Raw genomic sequence first — 12345 nt, forward strand, 5'->3', positions numbered from 1 at the left:
TGGATAGTTTTACCTCATCCAAAAAAAAAAAAAAAATAAGCTTCTATACCTTAGTGATCCAGTGTGCAAGAGATCTTCCACAGAACACACACTTAATATCCTACTGCCAAATACTTCCTTTAGATTTTCCTTTTCCCATTTTAATTGCTCTCATAAACTTATTGTTGGAGTGACTCATTCATAAGATTATAACAGGTTTTCAAGTTTCATTATCTATTAACATACTCTTTTGACTTTATGATGTAAAGAAATATCATTTTTTGTTTTCATGGGTTCATTTGCTTAAAGTTATTTGAAAGACAAAACACAATTTTACATGACTCTAGAATTATCATTAGAATTATTTATTATTAGGGCAAGTATTAGAGTATTATTTGTTATGTCTTATTCCAAAAAATATTTTGACAACTGAAGATTCTTAGAAATTTAACATTTCTGAAATATGTTCTGTGTGAGGGATTGAGAAATAAGGTAGTTTGCTTTTTATGTTTTGTTTTGTTTTTATTTTTCAGTTAAAAATTAAAGATGAAGGGGCCAGAGCAGTAGCATAGCATGTAGGGCATTTGTCTTGCAAGTAGCTGTGTTCACTTTGGCAATACATATACTAAAATTGGAACGATACAGAGATTAGCATGGCTCCTGCGCAAGGATGACACACAAGTAGCTGACTCAGGTTCTATCCCCAGCATCCTGTATGGTCCCCTGAGCCTGCCAGGAGTAATTGCTGAACACAGAGCCAGCAGTAACCCCTGAGCACCTCTGGGTGTGACCTAAAAACAAAATGAAACAAAATTTAAAGATGAAATACAAGATGAATAAATAAGATTAAATAAATGTCTTTGGCCAACTTACCCAGAGAATAACTATAAAACAACATGAGGCCCCAGTGTTAAGAATCCTCAGGAAATCCTGGCTCCGAATTCCTGTGGATTGCTATCTTCCTGAAGACCCCAGCTGTTTTTCCTGACTCCTAACAGACTCCAGACCTTGTGTGATCTCTCTATCACTACTTCCGTCTGTCAGCTAACTACTTGCCCTTTCTTATACTTGTTGTCTAGTCTCTAAAGCTAGCTTAAAGTTAATATATTCTTTCCCTTCTGTTTGTTAATGGAAGGCTCAGTACAAAGCAGTGGAACAATTGAAGAATTAATTAAACTCAGAATGAAAACTAATGCGTTGCCAGTCTTTCAGGGATCAACACCCTGACCTGCCACTTCCTATTTTTATGATGATGGAGAGGGTTCTTCTGGGTTTTGTACCTTCGTTTCCTCATCCATAAAATAAGAGTGATATTCTTCCCTCAGCATTTGTATATAGTTAAAAGGAGTCATTTATGCTTGAAATATGGATATAGTAGGTATTTGTAAATAGGATATGGTAAATGTTAGTTCACATTATATTATCATCACTGACGTTTGCTATCACATATATAACACCTTGCTTAGTAACTCTAAATATCATTAGTCTCCTTTTATAAATGAACCCTGAAGTTTGATATTCATCTTGTCCAAGCCACAGCGATTATTCCTGGCAGAGCTAGGGTTATCCCAGTGTGTGTGAGAGAGAGGGAGATAGAGACAGAGAGAGTTAGTTCTCTGAGGCTTGCACTTAGACCAGAAGTAAATGTTTCTACTCAAGACCAGCTCCAACTAGAACAAAAGGTTGCTCTGAGCCCTATTTTGAGGAATTGCAAAGCAAGTTTCAAGTTCCTCAAAACTAATTCATGGGCCAGAAAGATAGGACTGGGGTTACCTTGCGGATTGATTCCTGGCATCCTGCAGTTTGATTCATTGTTCCCCAGGCACCACCAAGTATGTGCCTGTTGGCCCTCTCCGCAGCACCACAGGGCCAAAGCAGCACAACATTTACAGACCCTCATTTCAAACTGTACAACCTGGCTAGCCAAGAATTTAGAAGTGGCCCATGAGGGCTCCTGGGCTCTTTTTGAGACTCCCTCCCCCAAAGGGGGCGGGGAGGAAATGAGGAATGATACTGGATTGAGAAGGAACATTTGCCAGAGTTCAGGAGCATGACACTGGATTTCATAATTGCTTTTCTTATTTTTTGACTCCTAGTTGAAGTTTCTATATTCTATGTTCTCTTTTTTCTTTTTTGTAATTTATTCCCCCTTCCTTTTCGTTCTTGGGTTGACCAAGGCTGTGTCCTTGCCTGTATGCTTGCCTGAGATTGAGCACCTCACCTCAGTACTCATATACCTGAATTGTAGAACTCACCAAAGTTCACACACTTTGCTGGCAACAAGGGTTGTGGGGAGTGTTAGAATGCTCAGGGGCTGGTTATTCCTGCAAGGTGCTCAAGAACCTATGTAATACTAAGGGTGAAACTAAGAACTCTCATATGCAAAGTAAATCATGCAGTTCTGCCCTTAGAGCCATCTTCCTTCCCTGTCACACACTTTATGGTCCTTGACACACTTGACTGTGGTACACTTTTGTTCATACTGTTGGATGTGGCACTGGGTATCCAGTATATTTACTGTCACAGGTGACAGCACCATCACCAGATAGATTAAATGTCTGGCCTTACACTTGCAAGTTATGTACTTTGCCCTGACCGTCAGCCATTATCAGATCTTTCTTTATAAACACAATGTTTAAACTTAAACATAAAAATCATGAAGTTAGTCATGTATGTCTACCACAGTGGGCTTAGCCCATGCTTTGTATGCATGAGATACAGGGTCAGTTGCCCAGTACCATTGATCCTCCAAGCACCACTAGTAGCAACCCCTGAGTACAAAGCCAGAAGTAGCCCCTGAGCATCCCTGAGTGTGGCAAAAAAAAAAAAAAAAAAATCTGTAGAATTATTTTAGCCTTCTGTTTGCTAAAGAGTTACTTTTCCTAAAATAGCTTCTAACAAGAGCAATTAATAGAGTTTTCTTACTCATTCTCACTCTTCTCATTCTCGGATATGAGCACACCGGTTATTGTTAGTAAGATAGTCATGGTTAGTTCTAATATTATTGCTTTATCATTTATATTTTTATTTTTTATTTTTATTTTTTTGGTATTTTTGTGCCACACCTATTTGATGCTCAGGGGTTACTCCTGGCTAAGCGCTCAGAAATTGCCCCTGGCTTGGGGGGACCATATGGGATGCCAGGGGATCGAACCGCAGTCCTTCCTTGGCTAGCGCTTGCAAGGCAGACACCTTAAATCTAGTGCCACCATCCAGCCCCATCATTTTTATTTTTTAAGGGTCCATACCCAGCAGTGCTCTCAAAGCTAGACAGGGCAGAGGGATTGCAGGCTGATGTTCAAACCTCACTATGTTAGGCCTGTTCTTTGCCTATTTAAACCATCCTCCTCAGCCTGAGGGTTATGTTTTAATATATACTAATGGCACTTTGAAAAATCATTGAGAAAAAAATTTCATACATGAACCTAGAACTAATCTTAAAAGTCTAAGAACTTGTTTTGAATGTGTAATGTAAATGTAAAAGTACCACTTTTAATACACATAAAAATATGGTTTTCTTTGAAGTTAATGTTATCTGATCAGTCTGCTCTGGCTTCACAGTTTTGTTTTAATGCATGTTATCCATCATGACATAAGTGTAGGAAATGCTATAGTTGATTGCTGGGTCCAGCTTGTGTGCAGAAAAATACTTTAGAAAAAGTTGGTCACAGCTGCACATGTTCACCCAGATGCCCAGGTAGGAGCTGGCATTGGAAAGCTAGGGTAGTGCTTCCTATTTTTCAATGTGAAGTACCCTTTGAGGAATATTTGTGGACAAAGCTCATGAAATGTGAGAATCTGCACAATGTGGTCTCATAAGGTAGAACTCTGGATTTCACTGTTCTATGAGCATCACCAGTTCTTGCTAAGATACCTTAGAAATATAGAGAATTTACCACCCTAGCTGGAAGTTCCAGCCATCTTTGGACAATTCTGATTAATGTTTCCTCTTACTTCTGCTTTCTGTATGAGATGTCTAAGCAGGGTAGAAATCTGTCTTTCAGAAAGTAACATTTCCTATTCCACATTTTGTTCTACACAATTGCCCTGCTCTGATTTCTTCTGTTTTACTGATTTAAATAGACTTTATATATATTTGAATTTTCCAGTGGCAATGACCAAAGTCAAATAAACATCTGGGGGCAAGGACTGGGAAGAGAGAGCTCAGAAATTGGGCTCTACATGCAAGAAGGTTCTATCCTTGTCATCACTGATTATATCCCCAAAAGAGAACAAACAATCAAGCTGGAAGAGCTCTATGGGAAGTGTAACACTATTGAGGAAAAGGGAGTTTGTTTCCTACAACAGAGAGATAGTAAGGGATTAAGGCACATACCTTTCATGCAGCCAATCTCAATTTGATCCCTGGTACCACATTGCACCCCTCCATACACTCATAATCAGGTGCAGCGCGCACACACACAGTACACACACACACACACACACACACACACACACACACACACACACACACACACACACACAGAGTTTGGCTGGCCAAGAATTGATAGGAGAGACTCCTGGGCCACCTTTAGGAGCACCCCTCAGTACACACACACACATACACACACACACACACACACACACACACACACACACACACACACACACACAGTTTGGCTGGCCAAGAATTGATAGGAGAGACTCCTGGGCCACCTTTAGGAGCACCCCTCAGTACACACACACACATACACACACACACACACACACACACACACACACACACACAGTTTGGCTGGCCAAGAATTGATAGGAGAGACTCCTGGGCCACCTTTAGGAGCACCCCTCAACACACACACACACACACACACACACATTATCAGAAGAAGAAGAAGCACCCCTCAACACACACACACTCACATTATCAGAAGAAGAAGAATTTGCTTCCTAAAGCTTTCAGAATGTTACTTACAAAGACTCTATGTTATATGTACTCTCTAAAGATTATAAAAGAAAAATTGGGCTGAAGGGACAGTACAGTGCTTTGCATACAGCCAACCCAGGTTTGATTCCCAGTATTGTCGCCCAGCATGCCAGGATTGATTTGCTGAGTATAGAGCCAGGAACTGGCAACACTGATGTGGTCCAAAAATCAAGAAAAGAATAAAGTTATGGAAATAATGGTTTTTAATTTTTGGTGTCTAAATATTACTTAAAATTAAGCTTACTGATCAAATTTCAGTGAAAATTACTTTTAAGATGACTTGCAAGCCTAAAGAATATTTACTAGAAATGATTGGGGAAGAAAGCATATTATAAATTTAATTTATGATATATGACATATTTCATCTATGTTTGGGGCTCTTTTGGAGAGGGAGAACACACCTAGAGTACTTATGAACTATTTCTGGTTCTGTGCTCAAATCATTTCACAGAACTTGGGGGAGCATATGCAATAGGGTCAGCTACGTGCAAGACAAGCAATTTACCTTCTATATTACCGTATTTTCCAGTGTATAAGACATATAGGACGACTGGGCATATAAGACGACCCCCTAATTTTGCAGTTAAAACATAGGTTTAGGCCTATATTCTCTGTATCAGACGGAACGTTCCTGTGCTGCATGTGTTCCTGTGCTCATGTACCACAGTGAGCCAATCACAACAAGCAAAGGTTCAGAGGTTATACTGTAATAGACTTTCTCTCTGACTCTGGCCAATCTGAGCAGACTTTTTACTGTGTAGAGTTGGGTCCAGAACATTGTCTAATTTGCATGCATAAAAAGCCTGCTAGGATTGGCTGAGTTAGAGAGGCGGTCTGAGCAGCCTTGCAGTGATTGGTCCCTTATCATAGGCACCTTTTCTGGCAATTCCCTGGTGGCGTCAGTTAATCTCCCCCACTACATGAACCAAACAACACCCCATCCTCGGACCCTAGCACTGAACCACCAACATGGTAAACTGGGTTTTGCCAGAAGTGGCCCCCAGATCTCCTGCATACTGTTTGGGAGCCCCCAAGAAAGAGATTTGGAAACTCTGGGTCCTGATTATTTTTTGTTTGTTTGTTTCGTTTAACAGCATATTGAAACATTTTTTGGGATATACTCAGCATATAAGACGACCTCCGATTTTTGGGGTGTTTTTTTTTTTGTTTTTTTGTTTTTATTTTTGTTTCAAAAGTCGTCTTATACGCCAGAAAATACAGTATCTCCTGGGCCTGAGTTAATGTTTGAAAGATTAAAAATAATTATTTTAAAAAGGTGCTATGGTTTAATTTTAAAAATAATCTGTAGGAGAAAGAATGTGAGATGTAGGACAATTCACTAACCAAACTGGATTCAATCCCCAACATTCTATATAGTCTCTAAAATTTCCAGGAGAAATTCCTGAGTGCAGAGCCAGGAGTAACCCCTGAGTATGGCTGGGTATGTCCCAAGAACAACTACATAATCCTTATTATTGATTTTCTCCAGGTGGCATAAGCTAAACTGTTTAATATAACAACATATTACGACCGGAGAGATAGATCACCAGGCTGGAGCACATGTTTTACATGTAAGAGGCCCAAATTCCATCCCTGGCACCACAGGGTTTCTCAGCATCACTTGTGTATAGTCCCAAAATAAAGAAACTATTAATTAAAACTATTAAACAAGTTAACTGGAAGGGGGCTGGATGGTTTGGGCCATACCTATGTTCCAGGACTATTCCTCGCTCTTTGGCAATGAACCTTGGACAATGTTCTGAGACCAGGTGCAATTCCAGGGATTGAACTGGAGATGACTGCATTGAAGCGCATTAAGGCCTTAACCCTCTGAAATGTCTCTTTAGCCCAAATGAACTGATTTAAAGCAATTCGAAGGTCTAAGCTCCTCTCCACAATCTTCTTCCTTCAAGTGGAGAACAATATCATTCATTTTCTTTCCTGCTCAGAATTTTATTAGCTATTGCTGGTAGTAAGGAACATATAGATTATAGATCCATAAGACTTTTTAGGCTTATTTTTTACTTAACAAAATCTCTGTCTTGAAGATAGGCCCTTCTTAGTCTTACTCATTTCTTGGAAATGTATTTAGTATTTTGGGTTTTTTTTCTTCCAGATTGACCCCGATTCTTGGCATTCAGAAGCATTCTCAGGAAAATGAAATGTTTACACAATTTATAGACACACTGCTTGAAGAATTACATTTGAAAAATGAAGACCTTGAAAATTTAACCATCATTTTTAAAACCAGCTGTTAACCAGAGTGGTGAGTTTGACTTTTTTACTTTGGTTTATTTTTTCATCTGTTGCCTGTTTGTTTGGGGGTCACACATAATGGAAATAGTGTTGTCTACTCCTGGCTCTGTGAGGGGATGATTCAGTGTGGGAATGGAACTAGGATTCAGTAACTTCGAGGCAGGTGCCTTAACTCCTGGACTTTCTCTCCAGCCCCATTGGTTGCCTGTTTATATAGTAATTTCAGAGTGAGAAATGTAGAAGCTAACTATAGCAAGCCACCCTGGCTAAGTAAGAACACAGATTTCACCCTCATTTTTAAGTTACCCAAGTCACCTCAAGCTACTCAATGTCCCTTCGTGATGTTATTTCCCCTTTGCCGGCTTCCTCCAATGTCTTTCTTATGAGCTGGGAAACTCCCTTCTGTCCACTTCTTGCTCAAACCTAGGGTTCCCACATGTCCCATCTGATCATTTCTTCCCAGGATGTGTTGGTTTACTGGAACCACATTCAAGGGTCCAGAGCAATAGTACAGTGGGTAGGGTGCTTGTCTTACACGTGGGCAACCTGGGTTTGATCCCTGGTACTATATATAGACCCCTGAACACTGGAGGGATCCTGAGTACCACCAGGTGTAGCCCCCCCAAAAAAAAAAATTTAAATAAATCACATTCACATGTGTGATTCACATATGTTAGTCTCAGGCTTGATGCTACAGTTAAGTTGAATGCCAGTGTCATTTAAAGGCCCACTTAGAAAAAAAGGCTCTTCTAAGCATACACAGGTAGTTCTTTGTAGGGTAATTCTCACAGACTTTCAAATTCACTCTCTCATTAGAGACTTCCCAATTTCTTGTCACTTGGATACCTCCATACTACATCTCACAACTTGGCTTTTGCTGCACTCAGCGTGAGACCCGGACAGAGACCATCCAAGCTGGAAGCCAGTCTCTTTCTTACTCATCTCAGAAATGGCATGCCATTACTTTGCTATTCCATGACTTAGTAGTAGGTCTAGCCCATAATCAAAGTGAAAGGCTTAGATAAAAGCATGATTAACGGGGCCAGAGAGATAGCATGGAGGTAAGGCGTTTGCCTTGCATGCAGAAGGTTGGTGGTTTGAATCCCGGCATCCCATATGGTCCCCTGAGCCTGCCAGGAGAGATTTCTGAGCGTAGAGCCAGGAGTAATCCCTAAGCGCTGCCTGGTGTGACCCAAAAACAAAAATAAAAAAAGCATGATTAACAAGAGGCAGGGATCATTGAGAACCAAACTATGTTTTACAAGTGGCAAAACACTTCAATAACTTTCTGCCTTACTACAACATTACTGTCAATATAACATCATATAACATCACTGTCCAAGTTACTTTAATAGCATTTCATTCATCTTTGATCACCACAATGATTGAAGAACTTCTGAATTGTCCATTTTCAAGCTAGGACAATTCTCTTAACCTAAACTCATTCTTCTAAAGAATGTGGGGGAAAAAAAGAGGAATTTTTTGTTAATCAGATACACAAAAGCCTAATTTGTGAGTGGATTATGAGACTAGATCTATCCTACCAAACCATTATTGCTATATAATGAGCAAAAGATTAAATGTCAGTTACAAAGGCAACACAGTTCCCAAAAGCTGGTAAAATCCTGTTTTGTTTTTGTTTGGGGATTTTTTTTTTTTTTGCCCACACCTGGTGATGCTGAGAGGTTACTCCTGGCTATGCACTCAGAAATCGCTCCTGGCTTGTGGAAACATGGGACTCCAGGGGATCAAACCATGGTCCATCCTAGATCAGCTGCATGCAAGGCAAATGCCCGACTGCTGCGCCATCGCTCCAACCCCTGATAAGATCTTTTAGGTGTTTTATTCTCATTGTTCTTTTTTGCTCTACAGATAAAATCCACAAAGACAGAAGATTAACTTGCAGTCATCATGTCTAGTGAATATGCTGGCATCAGTGACAGGCGGTGATAGACATCTCTATTCCAAGAAAGACCTTCACCTTCTTTTATTCTAAGCACCTGTATCTTCTCTAACTACAGAGTGATTTCTTCCAGATAGAGAATCATTACTCCAACGATGATAATCTTTACATCTTTACTATATAAGGCATGGTATTTTTATTTATTTGAAAATAAGTCCAAAGGGGGCCGGAGAGGTAGCATGGAGGTAAGGCATTTATTTGCCTTGCATGCAGAAGGATGGTTCGAATCCCGGCATCCATATGGTCCCCTGAGCCTGCCAGGAGTGTTTTTTGGAGCATAGAGCCAGGAGTAACCCCTGAGCATTGCCAGGTGTGGTCCTAAAACGAGGGGGGGGGGGAGAGAGAGGAGGGGAAAGAGGAGAGGAGGGGAGGGGGGGTGAGAGAGAGAAGAAAAAAAAAGAGAGAGACTGAGAGACTTATTTTTTCTTTTTTTTTTCTTTTTTTTTTTTTGGTTTTGGGCCACACCCGGCATTGCTCAGGAGTTACTCCTGGCTGTCTGTTCAGAAATAGCTCCTGGCAGGCACAGGGGACCATATGGGACACCGGGATTCGAACCAACCACCTTTGGTCCTGGATCAGCTGCTTGCAAGGCAAATGCCGCTGTGCTATCTCTCCGGGCCCGAGACTTATTTTTTCTAAATAAATTCATCCAATAACTATTAATAAAAAAAATTTTCTTTCTGAGATTTACATTTTGGCCTCATTGTCTTAATTCTAAATTCTAAAGAGGTCAATAAACCTAGTCTAAGATAAAGGTGTTTTTTTTCTTTTCAGGGGTACTACATCTGGAGACACTCGGGTGTTACTCCTGGCTCTGCACTAGAAGTTGCTCCTGGCAGGCTCTGGGGACCACATGGGACAGTGGTTGGCAACCTTTATTTCCAACTGAGCCAAATCTTAGCCAAAACCACGATTGAAATTTATTTTGAGAGCCACACAGGGCACGCACTGACAGGCTAGGAGCAGAGTCCTGACTCCTGGAGCGGCCGTCCGGCACACAGAAGAGCCGCATTAAAAGTGTAACGAGCCACACGTGGCTCTCAAGCCACAGGTTACCAACCACTGATATGGGATGATAGGGATCGAATCTGGGTTGGCTGTGTGCCAGGCAAATGCCCTACCACTCCAGCCCCTAAGATAAAGTTTTTTAGGTGTATAAATTTGTTCATCATTTTTTTTAGAGAAGCTAATTTTGCTCTAAAAAAAAAAGTTCTGAACATAATGGCTAACATCACAGATACAAAAAAGGAATATTCCAGAACTTTTAGATTCAGGGAGTTTTATAGGGTCTCACACAAGTTGAGTAGCTTACTAGAAGTCCAGGAAGCAAAATGAAATCAGATCTGTACTCTTCCACACTGGATAAAGTTCCATTGCTGAGAGCCCAGCTATCGAAGGGATCCAGCAAGCAATATGATGGAATAGGACACTCAGTTAACAGTAAAACTTTTTTTAATTTCAGTAAAAGTACAAGATACATTATCAAAATACAGAAAGCAGGTCTGGTTTTATATTCTAAGAAAAACTCAAAAATTAAGACTTTTCACCCAGAGCCAGGGAGCTAAGTCTGAGGTACTAGAGTTCAAACTTTGTGTGCAACCATAGCTGATTTAGAGGCAAAGTTCTCAATGAGAATAAGAGAATCTAAGAGCACAGTCCTTAATGGAAATAGTTGTGTTTCATCAAAATGTACAGCTTTTACACAACAAAAAGTATATATATATCATGAATAAAATGGCAAACCAAAGCTGGGGAATAAAACATGGCCGAATCAATAGGTAGGGCACGTCTTGCACATGGCCTATATGGGTTTGATCCCCAACATCCCATATGGTCCCCCCAGCTGCCCAGGAGCTATTTCTTTTTTTGCTTGTTTGTTTTTGGGTCACACCTGGCAACGCTCAGGGGTTACTCCTGGCTTTACACTCAGAAATCGCTCCTGGCAGGCTCTGGGGACCATAAGGGATGCCAGGATTTGAACCACTGTCCTTCTGCATGCAAGGCAAATGCCTTACCTCCATGCTATCTCCAGCCCCCAGGAGCGATTTCTAAGCACAGAGCCAGGAGTGACCCCTGAGCATTGCCAGAGTCTAAAAACAAAAGACAGATCAAAGCTGGGAAAAAATACTTTCAAATGATATTTATGAAGAACTTTCATCCAGAATATTAAATAATTCTTTTTTAATATTAGACATCATGATTTATAATACTATTAGTTACAGTTTTGTGTAAACAGTGTTCAGCACCATACCCACCAGAGTTTCAGTGCCTTTCCAGCAGTGTTTCAAGCCCCACCCCACCTCTGCACCCCACTCTCCCTTGGTAAAACTCAGTTCTGTGGGCCCGGAGAGATAGCACAGCGGCGTTTGCCTTGCAAGCAGCCGATCCAGGACCTAAGGTGGTTGGTTCGAATCCCGGTGTCCCATATGGTCCCCCGTGCCTGCCAGGAACTATTTCTGAGCAGACAGCTAGGAGTAACCCCTGAGCACCGCCGGGTGTGGCCCAAAAACCAAAAAAACAAACAAAAAACCTCAGTTCTGTAGGTCAACTGTCACATTCTCACCACTTGCCACATGAGATTCCCTTGTTTCTTTATATTCCACAAATGAGAGAGATCTTTCTGTATCATCCTTCTCCCTCTGAATCCATTTATCATGATGCCCTCTAGTTCCCTCCTCATAATAGCAACTGTATGATTTCATCTTTCCTTGTCATTGAGTAGTATTCCATTTTGTGTATATACCACTTTTGGGTTTTTTTTTTGTTTTGTTTTGTTTTTTTTTTTTTTTTTTGGCCATTCCTGGGAACATTCGGGAGTTAATCCTGGCAGTACTCGGGATCAGATGGGATGCCTGTGATCAAATCCTGGTCAGCCAAGTGCAAGGCAAGCACCTTACCACTGTACTATGTTAACCCCTGTAACCACATTCCTTTTTGTTTTTGTTTTTAGGTCACGCCGGCAGTGCTCAGGGGTTATTTCTGGATCTATGCTCAGAAATCGCTCCTGGCAGGCTCGGAGGACCGTATGGGATGCCGGGATTTGAACAACTGTCCTTCTGCAAGCAAGGCAAATACCCTACCTCTCCAGCTCCTGTAACCACTTTTTTTTTGTTTTGGTTTGGTTTTGGGTCACACCCAGCAGTGCTCGGGGTTACTACTCCTCGCTCTGCACTCAGAAATGGCTCCTGGCAGGCATAGGGGATCATATGGGATGCCAGAATTC

The 12345-nt window shown here is 41.0% G+C and overlaps 1 protein-coding gene and 1 pseudogene across 1 annotated transcript in view; both read left to right on the plus strand.

The window, feature by feature from the left end:
- The window catches only part of RPAP2 (RNA polymerase II associated protein 2), a 91238-nt gene extending 84077 nt beyond the window's left edge, over positions 1 to 7161 (plus strand). Inside the window, exon 13 of the mRNA XM_049772561.1 lies at positions 7020 to 7161. Coding sequence (XP_049628518.1) covers positions 7020 to 7161 — 142 coding nt within the window. The remainder of the gene's footprint in view (positions 1 to 7019) is intronic.
- Positions 581 to 679, plus strand: LOC126007568 (uncharacterized; annotated as a pseudogene).
- Positions 7162 to 12345: the final 5184 nt, after the last annotated feature.

Source organism: Suncus etruscus, chromosome 4 (assembly GCF_024139225.1).
Source record: "Suncus etruscus isolate mSunEtr1 chromosome 4, mSunEtr1.pri.cur, whole genome shotgun sequence".
NCBI lineage: Eukaryota > Metazoa > Chordata > Mammalia > Eulipotyphla > Soricidae > Suncus > Suncus etruscus.